This window comes from Channa argus, chromosome 1, assembly GCF_033026475.1.
Source record: "Channa argus isolate prfri chromosome 1, Channa argus male v1.0, whole genome shotgun sequence".
Taxonomy (NCBI): domain Eukaryota; kingdom Metazoa; phylum Chordata; class Actinopteri; order Anabantiformes; family Channidae; genus Channa; species Channa argus.
The window spans coordinates 44838319-44852446 of record NC_090197.1 but is presented as its reverse complement, the minus strand read 5'-3'; the positions used below and the strand labels follow the sequence as shown (position 1 = coordinate 44852446).

The 14128-nt window shown below is 41.8% G+C and overlaps 1 protein-coding gene across 4 annotated transcripts in view; it reads left to right on the top strand.

Moving 5' to 3' along the window:
- arid4b (AT-rich interaction domain 4B) overlaps positions 1-12896 on the top strand; it is a 42823-nt gene extending 29927 nt beyond the window's left edge. For 2 of the 4 annotated variants that reach the window (XM_067525525.1, XM_067525526.1), the window contains exons 10-24: positions 3010-3086; positions 3719-3876; positions 3957-4029; positions 4454-4548; positions 4662-4759; positions 4994-5192; positions 5305-5510; positions 8152-8334; positions 9331-9415; positions 9496-9703; positions 9834-11066; positions 11219-11329; positions 11504-11722; positions 12244-12390; positions 12539-12896. In XM_067525525.1, coding sequence (XP_067381626.1) covers positions 3010-3086; positions 3719-3876; positions 3957-4029; positions 4454-4548; positions 4662-4759; positions 4994-5192; positions 5305-5510; positions 8152-8334; positions 9331-9415; positions 9496-9703; positions 9834-11066; positions 11219-11329; positions 11504-11722; positions 12244-12390; positions 12539-12690 — 3244 coding nt within the window. In that variant the 3' untranslated portion in view covers positions 12691-12896. The remainder of the gene's footprint in view (positions 1-3009; positions 3087-3718; positions 3877-3956; positions 4030-4453; positions 4549-4661; positions 4760-4993; positions 5193-5304; positions 5511-8151; positions 8335-9330; positions 9416-9495; positions 9704-9833; positions 11067-11218; positions 11330-11503; positions 11723-12243; positions 12391-12538) is intronic. The other 2 variants (XM_067525527.1, XM_067525528.1) reach the window with 2 other exon arrangements.
- Positions 12897-14128: the final 1232 nt, after the last annotated feature.

The window sequence follows — 14128 nt, the reverse complement described above, 5'->3', positions numbered from 1 at the left end:
TGAAGAATGCACAGATACAATGCAAAGGTTGACAGAGTAGTACTCCCCATACGCCTAAAACGGGCTGGAGCATGGCTCCTCATATTAGAGGATACGCTTCTGACTTTGTCCAGACAGAGAAAGGAGCTATTGGAAAGTACTGCCCAAAATGAAAGAGAAGAGGATAAGCAATGTCTTCAGCTTTAAAGAAAAATGCTGAACTAAAATAAAAAAGAGAAAGCTAACTGCGGATGAGCTTCAGGAAGCAGAGGAGGAAATAATTCATCACCGCCACCGGAAGAATTTTTAGGAGGAAATTTCGGCTCTGCTAAAGGGAGAACCAGTGAAATCGAGCAGGCACACACATAAACTAAATCCAGTGCTTGAAGATGGAATTCTTCATGCAGGTGGTAGGCTCAGCAGAGCTGCCATGCCTGAGGAATCCAAACACGCTGCAATTCTGGCTAAAGATAAAGTATTATAGCTCATGTTGCAGGACATTCACGAAAGGATAGACCATGGTGGTCTCACAACCATGTTTTGTCTACTTTACATCTAAGGTACTAAATTCCAAATGCATATCAACAATTAGAAAATTTCTATCTATGTGTAGAACCAGTCTTGGATTAAATGGACCAACTGGTTGGCAACAAATGGCAGATCTCCCACTTAAGAGTCTTAACTGATGAACCCACCATTTACCAGAACAGGAGTTAATTGCTTTGGTCCTTTTAATATTAGACGAGGAAGAACAACTGCTAAATTGATGCAAATGACTTGGAGGCATTGACAGCAAATCACCTTCTTCTCTTAAAAACCCAATCATTGTAATCTATGCCTGTGGGAATTTTCCAGTAAGATGATCTTTACGCCTGCAGTAGATGGAGACAAGTAGGACAGATCTCTTTTGGAAGGGTTGGGCTAACTATCTGACCTCATGGAAATAGCAACGAGTTTGATAGACCCATAACCAAGGTCTGTCTTCTCTAATAATCAGAATGAGAAAGTGGTAAACACTTATATCCTGTGGTTTAAGTACTGGTAACTTCTGACAGCCAAAGAAAAAAGAGAGAACATCATAGAAGATTTGTCATGATGTTTATAGATTATTAACTAATAGTATATTGGAATCAATTATGGCCCAGATATGTATGAACAAACCAGGGTTTCCTCTGTTTTTGTTTATATTGTTTATTGTTAGGTTAGTTAATTTAAGAAGCCTATATATGTGTACGATGATGTCAATAATGATGTCATAACTGCCGTTGAAGTTGCCTTTGAAGTTGTCCTTTGAAGTTTACCTTTTAAGGTTGTTTAACCTGTTGTCATAGAAACTGTTTTAAAAAATTTTTTAAGAAGAGAGAGAGTTAGGCTCAGCCTTTGGAGAGAACAGACATAGCTATAGGAAGGTACAGCTATTAGAGATTTAGATTCAGCTATTAGGGCTGGCAGAAAGAATGGACTACAAGGTAGTGGGGAGCGCAACAAGGTAGAAGTGAAAGGTTTGGTGTGTAGCTGTGGTGGCAAATGGTTTCTTACCTTGTTTGTTGGAATTGATTTGTGAACATGTTTGTGAAATTACTATTCGTAAACGTGTACTGTACTGTATTACTCCATTATCGGCTAAGTTGAGAAACGTAGAAGTTAATCAATGTTCAGTGTCCGTCATACAAGGATCTCTGGAGTTGATAATTGTTGGACCATCGGGTACGAGTAAGATCACCTCTACAAAATGCTTTTCAAAAACATTGCTTTGGAAAATTGTTTTTAGGAAAAGCAAGGTCACATCCCTTGCTTTTCCTAAAAACTATTGTCAACTGTTTCAAGAACTGATTATTATTTAAGCAGCCAGAAGCTGTCGGTATTTTTATCTTATGTTGGCTGCAAACTTGTGTGTGACCGTTGATTCAATGTAAATAGTTTTCAGCTAAACAAAACAGGGCTGCAAAATTGATTAAGATCTTTTTATTCAGAAATGAAACAAATTAGTCTGTAGATTAGCTGAAATTTTCAAATATGGATAATTAACTGTTTGAGGTTCTTTTCGAGTAAAAATGTCAAAACATTTGCTTTCTTCTGTTTCATGTCTGTGTAAAATGAATATCTTTGTTTTATTTTCTGACTAACAGAATTCAATCTATTTGAATATAAAGTGTAGCTTTGGTCTGTGGACATTGTTTTATTTTTATTTTTGTTTGCTTAAATCAGGTCTCAATTGAACTTTAACTGGGTTAACAATCAAAATAAAAATATCACTTATACCAAGCCAAGAGGAACCTGGGCTGGAAGTATAATTTGAAAGCCATATTATATATCTGAAACCCTAAAGCTCATTTAGTTAAGCAATTTCTACTTTTGCTTATTTCACAGTAAGACACCAAGCAGTGAAGTGGTGGAAATTCAAATGTATTGACATAAAACACCAGATTTTTAATAGGTAACTGTCTAAAGGTGTTATGTTTTTTTCAGGATGAGTGTCTGACAGCAGCACATTAAAAAAATCATATTCAAATACAACCAGTTCAAATGGTGAACCACTTCCACTCTAATAACAATACATAAGTTTTTTTTTTAATTATCTATAGGAAATATCTAAAAACAAGCTATTTGACATTGCAAATTTTTTTTCACTCCATGACAGAATTAGTCTTTGAATCCTACCCAACTGCCTAAAATCAGCTTTCTGGCACATCAGACCGCTTGGAAGTTCCACTGATCTTTGTATCTTCCGAGCTTTGCTGAGCTCTTGTAGAAGTGTTGTAGGCTGTTAATGCAGTTATGAGTACTCATGTCTGCTCAGGTTTTGGGGTTGTCGTAGGTGCTGGACTGTAAAGTAAGGCAGGCTTTAGGATGGCTACTCTTCACTTCTCCAATTCATTTCTGTAGAGCTACTTTTGTTTCATGAAAAGAAAAACCTATTAAACTGTAACTGACTTGGTATTACCTTTGTTGGCTATACTCATAGTCACTACCTAGAGCTGAACTTTGTAGTACTACACTTACCATCTGCACTACATCTGTGTTTTGCAGTTACATGGTGCTGCGGAAGGATGTTCGTGAGCTGAACAGCGATTGTCCTCCAAAAGCTGAGGCAGGGCTCAAACCAGGTGAGTTAAATGTAAAGCTTTAAGCTGTAAATATTACAGAACTGGTGCACTGCTGTGAATACCTAGTCCCTGGCATCTGTGGGATTGTCTGTCTGTTGACACATTTGGCAGAAAACACACACACAGTGGGTTGCAACGAGGCAGAGTGAAGAATTAGTTTTGTTATTGTTCTGGGGGAATGCAGCAGTGGAGAGCTCCTGTTACTGTCGAGTCTATTTTTATTTGAAGCCCTCACCATTCTCTTTATAAAGTGGCCCCATTTTTCTGCTGCAGAGCTCGTACTCTCGTAATTACAGTTAGAATGCAGCTTTGTATTATTACAGTCTTGGTATTCACAGGTGGTTGACTCACAAGTTGTTATACTTTCTATGTTAGAAAAGCATAAGACAAGCATCTGCCAAGGTGGTTAGATACTACTTAAACCCACCTGTGGCATTGTGGCTCACTGCTTCTGCTGCTCTGAGTCACTGTAACTACTCCTGACATATTTTCATGCTGCTTTCATCCATGGCTGCTTGTTATTTTTATATCCCTTATTTCCAGGTTTAACATAGCAACAATTGTATAGACAATTTGGTTAACTAATAAGTTGTGTTACTTGCTTACTGTGTGTGTATGGGTGTCTCTAACAGCGCTGGACGCAGCCTTGGAATTTCAGCAGCATCTGGTCATACCCGGCACCTGGAAGACAGAAGTAAAAGAAGAAAGTTCCAGCAGCGAAGCGGAAGACGACGATGAAGAAGAAGAGGAGCAGGAAGAAGATGCCAGTGGCGAAGAAGAGGAGGTAGATGTAGGAACAGTTCAAGTGCTCTTTGCCCTACAGCCACGGAGTAAACATGATCCCTAAACTGTCTTGTTTTCTGTCTAAAGGAGGAAGTGGAGCCATTCCCAGAGGAGAGGGAGAACTTTCTGCAGCAGCTGTACAAGTTCATGGAAGACAGAGGTGAACCCAGAATGCTAATGAAATTGTCAGGGTTTATTCATAACAAGCTAAATAATTTATTTAACCTGTCCCAGATTTTATTTTCTTCATTTGCTTCATTAATGTACATGTTCCAAAAAAATGCAGTGTAATGTACAAAGTGCAAATATTATACTTGTGTACAGCCTTAGATTTACTTAACTAGAGTGTTTCCTTTTTACTTCACTAAAATTCAGTTCAATTCTGGTATTATTTGTGTAGGTTTTTTTTTAAGTAACATTGTCAATTCTGAGTGAATTATGTTTGTAGTCTTGTTTCCAAAGAAATGGACATGGATATTTCCTCCCCCTAGCAGCTTTACAATTAAACCAAAACGTTTGCCACTCATTTAGTTTTGTTTCTTTGTGTATAACACCTCAATCCATTCTTTGTTTCTCCTCCTCAGGAACTCCTATCAATAAGAGGCCTGTTTTGGGCTACAGGAACCTAAACCTGTTCAAGCTTTACCGACTGGTGCACAAACTGGGAGGCTTTGACAATGTAAGCATTACTTTGACACTGATTCCTCCTAGTGCATTTTGACTTTGGTCACACTTGTCTCAATTCATGTCGACTGACTGTGGAAACTGTCCTTTGTGTCCATGTTTGAGCAGATTGAAAGTGGCTCTGTTTGGAAGCAAGTCTATCAGGACCTGGGAATCCCTGTTCTCAACTCAGCTGCTGGCTACAATGTCAAATGTGCTTACCGCAAGTATGTACAGACGCCGCCGTCACAGCTCCTCAAAGCTTTTAACTCTGTTGAGCAGTTTTTGCAGCTTTTGTTCCTGTGGTTTTTCACCAACTGTGATGTGCAGTTATTACTCTTGTAAACCTATTTTGTTCTACTTTTTCCTGTTTTGAGCAAACTTCTCAATAATTAGCTTTTAGCAGGGTGGACATGGGCATCTTTTGGGTATTTGTTTACAAAGAATGTGTCCTTGTGCAGGTACTTGTATGGATTTGAGGAATACTGCACCTCCACTGCCATCACCTTCAGGATGGACCTCCCGTTGAAGCAGTGTCCCAAGGGAGAGGTGAAGTCTGAGGGGGACGCAGGGGCAACTACTCCTACGACATCCAGTTTAGAAGAACAGAAGGCCCAGGCTGATGGGGAACCTTGCAGTACACAGTCCATAATTTGCAAGGTGCATTTTACTTAATAATTTAATTAAAATCACTTTTGTTTGTTTTTTTAGAAGTAATTAATGCATATTGCCCATGTACATAATAATATTAAAAGCATCCTTCTCCCCATAGGAGGAGAAACCAGATTTGACCCGAACAAAAATGGAGTCTGAACCATCCAAAACAGAGGGTAAGGACAGCAGAAATGATGACAGTGATGATGAGGATGATGGTGTCCACAAGGGGGATGCAGATGAGGGCTCATCGACAGCTTGCCTTGGAGTCGAGAACATAACGCAAGAGCAGGACGAGGAGCCAGAGAGCAAGGACAACTCTGGGTAGGTGGTCTGAAGCGATGGTTCCTCCACGAGAGTGGTTACGAAAAAATCCTCATTGAACAAACACCAGCTCCACGTAGAGCTCCTGCTTGGTGAAACTGTATTCAAAATTCAATATTTAAGAATTTTGAGTTTTCAGACAGAAGCTGCAAAAACCTTAAGGACCATCAGTAGATGAGTAGTGACCCTTCTGACCCCATTGACACTTAATACCCAGTAAACCCACAGTCCACCTCTACCTGCTAACCACAGAGGAAAGCTCTGTCCTCTCTCTTCTAACTAAGCTCTTACCTGTGCTATTATTAATTCCCATGGCTTTAGTCAGCATCAGCTGGCAGAGACATCATAGGGCACCAGTGCCTGACTGCTAGCTATCACCTGGCATGTCATGCTGTGCTCTCTCTCTCTGTCTCTGCCTGGGTATGTTTGACTGTGGCCAGCCTCACTCGCACTCAGCACACACAACATGGCTATGTTCTTGTTGGTTTCTGCCCTTTCCAATACTCCTACCTGTCTCTCTTCTCATATTTTTTTTTTTTTTTTACTTTTTGATGTTCAGCTTTATTAAGTGTTCCATGTGTGTGAATGTTGCCACTGATGCATTAGCACTATAGTTGCAAGATAGTGCTTGAGAAGCTGTAACCTCTAGAGTGAAAAAGAACATTCAGCATTGTTAAATGTTTGCTATGGGTACCTGAATTGTTTGCTCTCAGTTAGATGCCTTTCCCCTGTTGTTTTCTGTCCGCAGCATCTATGAACAGTGCTCTCTGTTTGCTCACCCACCAGTTGTGCAGTTGTGTTGAGGTTGTTTGAGTGAGTTAAGACAGACTAGAAAACACTGCAGCAAAAAGATAAAAGTCTACATGCTCAGTTTTTTTATTCTGTCTGAATTTCTTACACTGTATGTGTCTGCAGTTTTTGTCACCAGTGGCTGCGGGCACACTACAATATTGCTGTGTAGATTACCATTATACGTGGACTTTTGTGGACACAATCAGGAGGTTCTCTCATCCTTTGGCTTTGTAAGGATCAGTGGTCCTTGCAGATTATCTGGTAGTGCGATGGTTTACAGTCAAAGCGGTCAACCAGCAGGCTGAACTGATCTGATCTTAGCTGATGATATCAAACCTGTTTGATGTTTGCAGCCCTATAATCTGCATGAGACCTGTTGTATGTGAGGATCACATTGTCATTCTAGCAACAAAGTCGACTATGTGTGAAGCTAATGAGAGCTGGCCTAAATTGGAAAATTTAGTTTTAATTTATAATGATGGTAAATAATTATAAATCCTGTTCTACAGTGATTGGTAAATTATTTTCCAATCACAGGAGTTTACCAATTTTTTTAATCCTGCTGAAGTGTATCAATCGCACCTTGTTTAAAAAAGGGGTTTTGGACTCTCCAACTTTTTGACTCTCTGATTTTTCAGTGCATAAGATGTGAATTATTTAACATTTTCTGCATTGGTTTTGAGCAGTTAAGTAGTAGTGCCAGGGTTTCTTTAGGAATTTTTTTTAGTGCTACAACTGATAATCATTTATTGATTTCATTACTAAATCATTCGATCTATACAGCATTACAAACTGTGTAAACCACAAGGCAAATTCCATCTAATTAGAAATTTTCTCAAAATAAACCTAAATCAATTTTAAACCAAGAAAAACTAGGTGTCATATTTTATCATGTCTGCAAAACTACTAAACAGTAGTTTTGCTTGAAAAGCAGCTTAAATCTTAGTAAGTTAATAACTGACTATCTGTTGACTGATAATTGCAGTTCTAAAAATAAAAAAACAAAATGGGATATCTCAATGTTCTTTTGGTAATCATTTGTGTTTCTTTAAGGTTGTATGAATGTGATCCGTTAGGTCTAGGAGCGTGGCTCCAGTCTTAGGGTGGTAATAGCTTCTCCAGTTTCCTAACTTGGACTGCTGCACAAAAACTGCATCTTCTTTATTGTGACTTGAGGAAAATGAGCTGTCAGCAGAAAGCACATGCTCAAAGCAGTTAGGTTTAAGGGAGATTATGTGGAGCGCTGTGTCGTAGCTGTTCTTTGTGGCAGCACACCAAATTGAACCTCGTGGCCATGCTTCTTCTCCAAGCTATAGTCTTGCTTTAAGCTGCTGCGCTGCCTGCCAAGTTGTGCTTTGCCGTGCTAACCTGCCCCTGTGGCCCCTGCGCCTAAACCACTTACTGGCACTCCTGCACCACCCATATACCCTCCAGCTTCACATCTCTTGACTGTTTCCCACTAGTGCCTCGTTGTGGTTGCTGTGTTTCTTAGAGTGTGTGTGAATGAGAATCCCAAATATGTTGTTTATGGATCTAGGGTTAGAGGTCCTAACAGTAGTGTTATTTCCCATGAAAGATTGTTTTATTTGCTGAAAAACTCCATGTACTGTTCATTGACTGGATTACTGTAAATAATTCAGTTGTCAATCTGCAGTTTGCTGTAGGTTACACTGGAATAGGACAATAACTGGACGTTTGTTTCTTTATTGATAAGGGCACAGTGTTGTAATGGGACAGGGCAGGCAAGGGTGGACCAGGCAGTGAGATGGATGGGTGGCTTTGGGTGGGATTCTGTGATTTTTAATGGGGCAGCCTAGGGCCAGGAAGTGCTGAACTGTTTTTCTTGCAGGGATGACAGCAGTCAGGAGGGGGAGGAAGGGGAGGAGTTTGAGTGTTACCCCCCGGGGATGAAGGTGCAGGTGAGGTATGGGCGAGGCCGCAATCTGAAGACGTACGAGGCCACTGTGAAAGAGGCAGACGTGGAGGGGGGAGAGGTGCTCTACCTGGTGCACTACTGTGGCTGGAACGTCAGGTAAGACAGGACCTGGGGAGAAATCATCTAATGTCTATATTCACCTTAAAAAAAAAAAAAGACAGCTTTTAACCTTTAATTCAGCTCAGTGGATCACCCCTACGTGGGTGTCCCTGCAGCAGACGCATCCCTTCTTCACAATTCTGCTTCATCTGATCCAGTCCCATGATCAGTACTCTGATTGTGGAGAACACTGGGCCATCTAGTGGCAGAAACAGAACTGAGTATTGGGTTGATGTGGATCACTTCTCACCTTCCCTCACTCAGTTTTGACTGAATCCCCTGTCTGTCTGTCCCCCAGCTGTCTGTCTCTCAACCAACTCTACAGACAAGCTGAAGTACATTTATGCAGGAAAATTGCCAACCAGTGGTTTTGATTGAACAAATTTGTGATCCTAAATATTGGCAAAATGAGCTGCCCTTTGATTCTCCGAAAGGCCATTTAAAGTGCTGCTACACTCACCTCTACCTCTCAACCCTCTCCCCCCTCCCCAGTGGGTCAGGGTTAATGCAGTGTTAAGTAGAGTGTTAGGGTACCATGACACAGAGGTTACCTAGTGCAATCAGCATTTCATTGGCTCAATGTTGTTGTGTGGTCCTCTAGCACTCTATAAAAGACAGTGGGATGTTCTCTGCATTGTGTCTGTGGTGTGTGATGTTGTGAAACTTCATTTTTGTCATACGACCCAAATAGCACCCTTGGTACTGTTGGAACTTTGTTAAATATGATTTGTGTGGTGGTCGGTGTCAATGTTGTTTCTTTCTTCATCGTAAAGGTTTGTCCTTTTTCACAAAACACAATGGGATTTCTTCTTTTGCTGCTGAGGCTTATTTGTGTCACAGCAACATGTTGGGGTCAGATAGTAGAGGTGTCTGTGTGGTGGGTGGTGTGAGATTTTAAGCTCCTCTCAAAGATCTGAATGATGATATTGCTTCTTATCTTTGTACTTGATTTTTTTTTGTATTACTTTATTTAATTTTACTTTTACTTTTTAGATATGATGAATGGATCAAAGCTGACAAGATTGTTCGCCCTGCCAATAAGAATGTACCAAAAATAAAGCACCGCAAAAAAATAAAGGTACGAGTTAGGAAAGTTGCACTTTTCAACTTAAATCTGGTTTGGGCTCATGAATCACTGACTGCATTAAATTCTAACAGAACAAAGCTGAGAGGGAGCGAGACAGGTTGGAGAGGCTCAATGACAGAGAAGTCCTCAGCCCTTCGTCCAACACCAACCGTATCCCTCGTTCCAAATGTGGCCTGAGTCAGGATGTCTTTTCCAAGATAGACGAGGGTGAGGAGAAAGGGAATCAGCAGTCTCCAGTCAAGGCTATTGAAATTACTTCTATCCTCAATGGCCTCCAAGGTAGCAAATCTCTTTAGCCTGTAGTCCTAACACACACTTAAAGCAGATTAGAACTGCTTCACTCTGAAGTGATGTATTTGTGCTTGTTGGAATCCTACTGAAACTAACAGTTCTGTCTTGTCTGCCTCAGCATCTGAGATGTCTACAGATGAAAGTGAGCATGAGGATGAGGAGGGAGAACAAAATGAAGACGATCGCCCAGGTTGCAGAGGCAGCCTCAGAAAAGCCCCACCAGAGGCACCGCAAACATCTGAGTGCTGGGAGAGAGGGACGCCTCTTGAAGGATCCAAACCTTCTCCAGTCACAGGAAAGAGCCAGGATTTAGACAGTGTAGAGAGCGCAGACAGTGCGAAGCAAAGATGCCAGCAAGAGGTAGAGGGAGAGGTGACCACCAGGAAGAGGAAATCTGAGAGTGCAGCAGAGAGAACCCCAAAAGGTCAGTCTAAAGCTAAGACCAGGAACACCAGGAGTGCTGACTGGTTACCTGGAGGCTCTCCCAGGAAGCTGGAAGAGAGATCAGCAGTTCCTGGGGAGGAGAGGGGGGCTTCTTCTAGCAGCAGTTCAGATGATGAGGGAGCAGCACCTGCTGAAACCCAGGCTCAGGAGTCTGAGCGTAGCCGGCCAAAAACCAAAGGTTCTCCTTCCAAGAAGTATGGCGGGATGAAGGAGAAGACAAAGAGTGCCAGACAAGCTGGGTTCTGGGAGATTCCGGAGAAGAGGCCCAAAATTTCTGGGAATGCAGAGGAACGGCCCGCTGTTCGCTCCAAAGGACAAAAGGATGTGTGGTCCAGCATCCAGGCCCAGTGGCCAAAAAAGACTCTGAAAGAATTGTTTTCTGATTCAGACACAGAGGCGGCAAATTCTCCTCCACCACCTGGTCCCTCATGTCTCGGGGAGCCGAGTGTGGAACAGGATCCTGAACCTGAGGATGAAGCTTCAGAAGAGCAGATGGAGAACGACAAACTACAGGAGTTTCCAAGCAGTGGCAGTAACTCTGTACTCAACACACCACCAACAACACCAGAGTCCACCTCAGGAGGAGGCAGTGCCGTGGAAGACTCTAGTCAAGCGCAACCTTCCTCCCCAGCACCGTCTATACCCCCCACGTTGCCATCAGAGCCAATTTCTGACACTCTTCCCCCAGGACCCATACAGGAGGAAGTGGCAGGGGGGCGCAGTGAGACGGACAGCAGTACGGTGGAAGTAGAGAGTCTGGGTGGGGAGCTGCAAGACCTCCCCCAGGAAGAAGGGGCAGGTTCCCCCTCAAAAGTTTTTGACGTCAGCCTCTCCTGCAACAGCAGCAGCAGCTGCAGCTTAGAGCTGAGCAGCAGCAGCCAACAGGAGAGCGAGCAAAAGTCCAAAGGTATAAATGACAGAAAAGCATATATATTCAACGTATTTTCAAATCACAGAATTCACTGGTTTTCTTCAGGATGGAAAACTAGAGAAATACACGCTGACAACTCATTCCACAGTCTGACTGTTCTCTCACCATCTCTGCATTTTTCTCTGTAGCGTCTGTAAGTCAGAAGCGGCAGAAAGAATCACAGGCAGGTGGAGCCTCAAAGAAACACAAGCCAAACCGCAAGAGCCTAGGTGTGCCTCCTAAAAAGAATAGGAAAGCAGGTAAGGAGCTGTTGGTAGAATTTCTGACACCCTGCTAGGTTTCCCATTTCAAATGCCAGCAGTGCTTTTTTCAGCCTTAGAGTCTGTATCCAATATTTACTCATTTCCCGACGTCCATTTGTCTAGTCTTTGTGTTGCTGTTGGTTCATCGTTGCCGTTTTCTCTGTCCTCCAGCCAACAGCAGTGACAGTGAGGACCAGGCTGAGGGCATTGCTAAAACAGCTGCCTCTAAGAACAATGCATCAGATGTGAAGGCTGCTACTCCACCCAAGTGTCATGGAAGATCTCCCCCTTCAAGCCATAAGTACCACAAGCAGGGTGACACTGACCATGGCCAGCATCGAGACAACCATGGAAGATCGCCACGCGTGTACAAGTGGAGCTTCCAAATGTGTAAGTTTCACATGTTAAACTCACTAGCTACTGTAACAATTTCTTTTTATTTATTATGGCTAATAATGTGAAATGTTCAATTTCTATTAAGTTTATTTGCATTTTGTCAAGTCAAGTGGCTTTATATTGTCATTTCGCAGTGTGTATGGTACACACGTTCCCTCAGGACCATGGCGCTACACAAAGCACACAACCACATAGGTTAAACAGTCAAACTATGACAGGAAACATAAAATACAATAGTGTCATTAAACATTTTTTAAACAGACAACACCAACTACACCGTTGCCCATAAAGTTGTAATAATTATGTTTTCAGACATAAATCCTCTTTTTTGCAAAGGTTAATTGTGGTTTAATTAATTAAAATGTAAACACTAAGTCAGATGAAAATAAGACCTATGATTAGTGCAGTAAAGATCTTAGCAGCAGTGATTTTTTTGTGCAAGACTATCCTTTGAACTAAAGTGAGTTTGTCATTTGGATTAACTGATCTTTTAATTTAATTTTTATTCCACTTAGCTGACCTGGAGAAGATGAGCAGTTTGGAGAGAATTGCTTTTCTTCAGGAGAAGCTGCAGGACATTAGGAACCACTATCTCTCGCTCAAATCTGAAGTGGCCTCAATTGACAGACGACGAAAACGCATGAAGAAAAAGGAACGGGAAAGTGAGTCAGATCTCAGTGGTCTCAGCATTACTGATTTATTGGTTGCACCTTCAAGCGTGTTTTTAAAAAAGTAAAAAGAAAAAGGCCGGTGCAGCCCACTCCACAGTTATTTCCTCTGTATGTCAACAAACCTTTTTCTGTTTTGTAGGCACTGTGGCTGCTTCCTCTTCATCTTCCTCCTCCTCCTCACCGTCCTCCAGCTCACTGACTGCAGCAGTCATGCTGACACTTGCTGATCCTCCAGTGTCATCCTCATCCTCCTCTTCTCAGAACTCTGGGGTATCAGTGGAATGCAGGTGACAGGACGAACCAGCGAGGAGCCACAGCACTAAGCACTTAACCAGCACCCTGGGGTCACCACCCTCAACCCCTTTCAACAGGACAGACAAGTCAACTTACATACTGTAACTACTGGGGCACAAAAAAACAGACCAGAGACAAAAAAAAAAACAAGAAACAAGCACTATTTTCTATTGACAACTGTTTCTTTGGCAAGCTAATGGCACTTAAGTGCACTTTTATGAAGATTGTGTAGGGGAATGAAATTTGTCACAAAAAAATCTATAAAATTTGTCTTTTGCGCTCTTCTAAATTGAACATTTTTAAGAATTGTTTTTGCAAGCAATAATTGTTTCCATTTGATAAAGATATATTGGTATGGGAGGGTTTCCAGTGAAGACCCCTCTGTGCTCTTTCCACAGAGCTCAACATGGTGCAGCTTGTGCTGGCCATGTTGTTGTTATGTGAAATTCAGAGGAACACTGCCACATTGGCATCAAAGAGCATATGAAATGTAACTTTGCTACGTTTCTTTGTTCACCCTCATTACAAAAACAAGCCTTCATGTGGTTAAACCTCAAGTGGTTGACAATGGTCTTCTCACATACAGGCACAGACTCCTGTACATGGTTGCATTGAGTCATGCAGGTGGTGATGGATGGGGTTTCCACTGATAGCTTCAGTGGAAAAATTTGGAATGATACTGTAGTGCCTTTTTTGTTCTTCTCCGTGGGGCACTTTGAGAAAGGACAGCACTTTTTTTTCCTGATCCTCTTCTTAAATCAGAGGGTTAGCTGGAATAACATGTCCCTTAGAAAAGACTAAAAATTGCTGTATGAGTGAGAAGGCGGTGAAGGGCTGAGTCTGACAGATATAGGTGGTTTTTATCAGAGCATGTAACATTTAAGAAGTATAATTGTAAAAGCAGAACTCCTTTACTGGATCACCTGTAACTACTACTGAATACTCATCCAACTTGGGTATAATTGTTGAGTTTTGCAGTATAAAGTGTGCAATGGCAGAGGTAGTGAATGCAACAGTAGCATTACTTCAGTTCATCAGCCTTTTAAAACCCTATCTGCTTTATTTAATTATGTTTTCATCACCCATCGACCCCTCCCCTCCCCCCACCCCCAGTCCTACGACCTTCACTGAAGGTTTGATAATGCACATCTGCAACTGGATCAAGGGAACTTGAAGGTAACCATAGGAGGTATTTGTAGCGTGTACTAAGTACTGCACAACACATGAATGAAGCCACATTTGCAGTGTTTCAAACAGTATGAAGTTATTTAAGTACATACACCCTTCTGCTTCATTAAGGAAAGCAGCACATACATTTTGGAGTCTCTTAGTATTTTTACTCATGATCAATATTGACACGTCAGCTTCTGTTCATACTCATCCCTACCAAAAATGTATGGTTCTGTCTCTTGTACTATGACCAGAATAAAAGGTA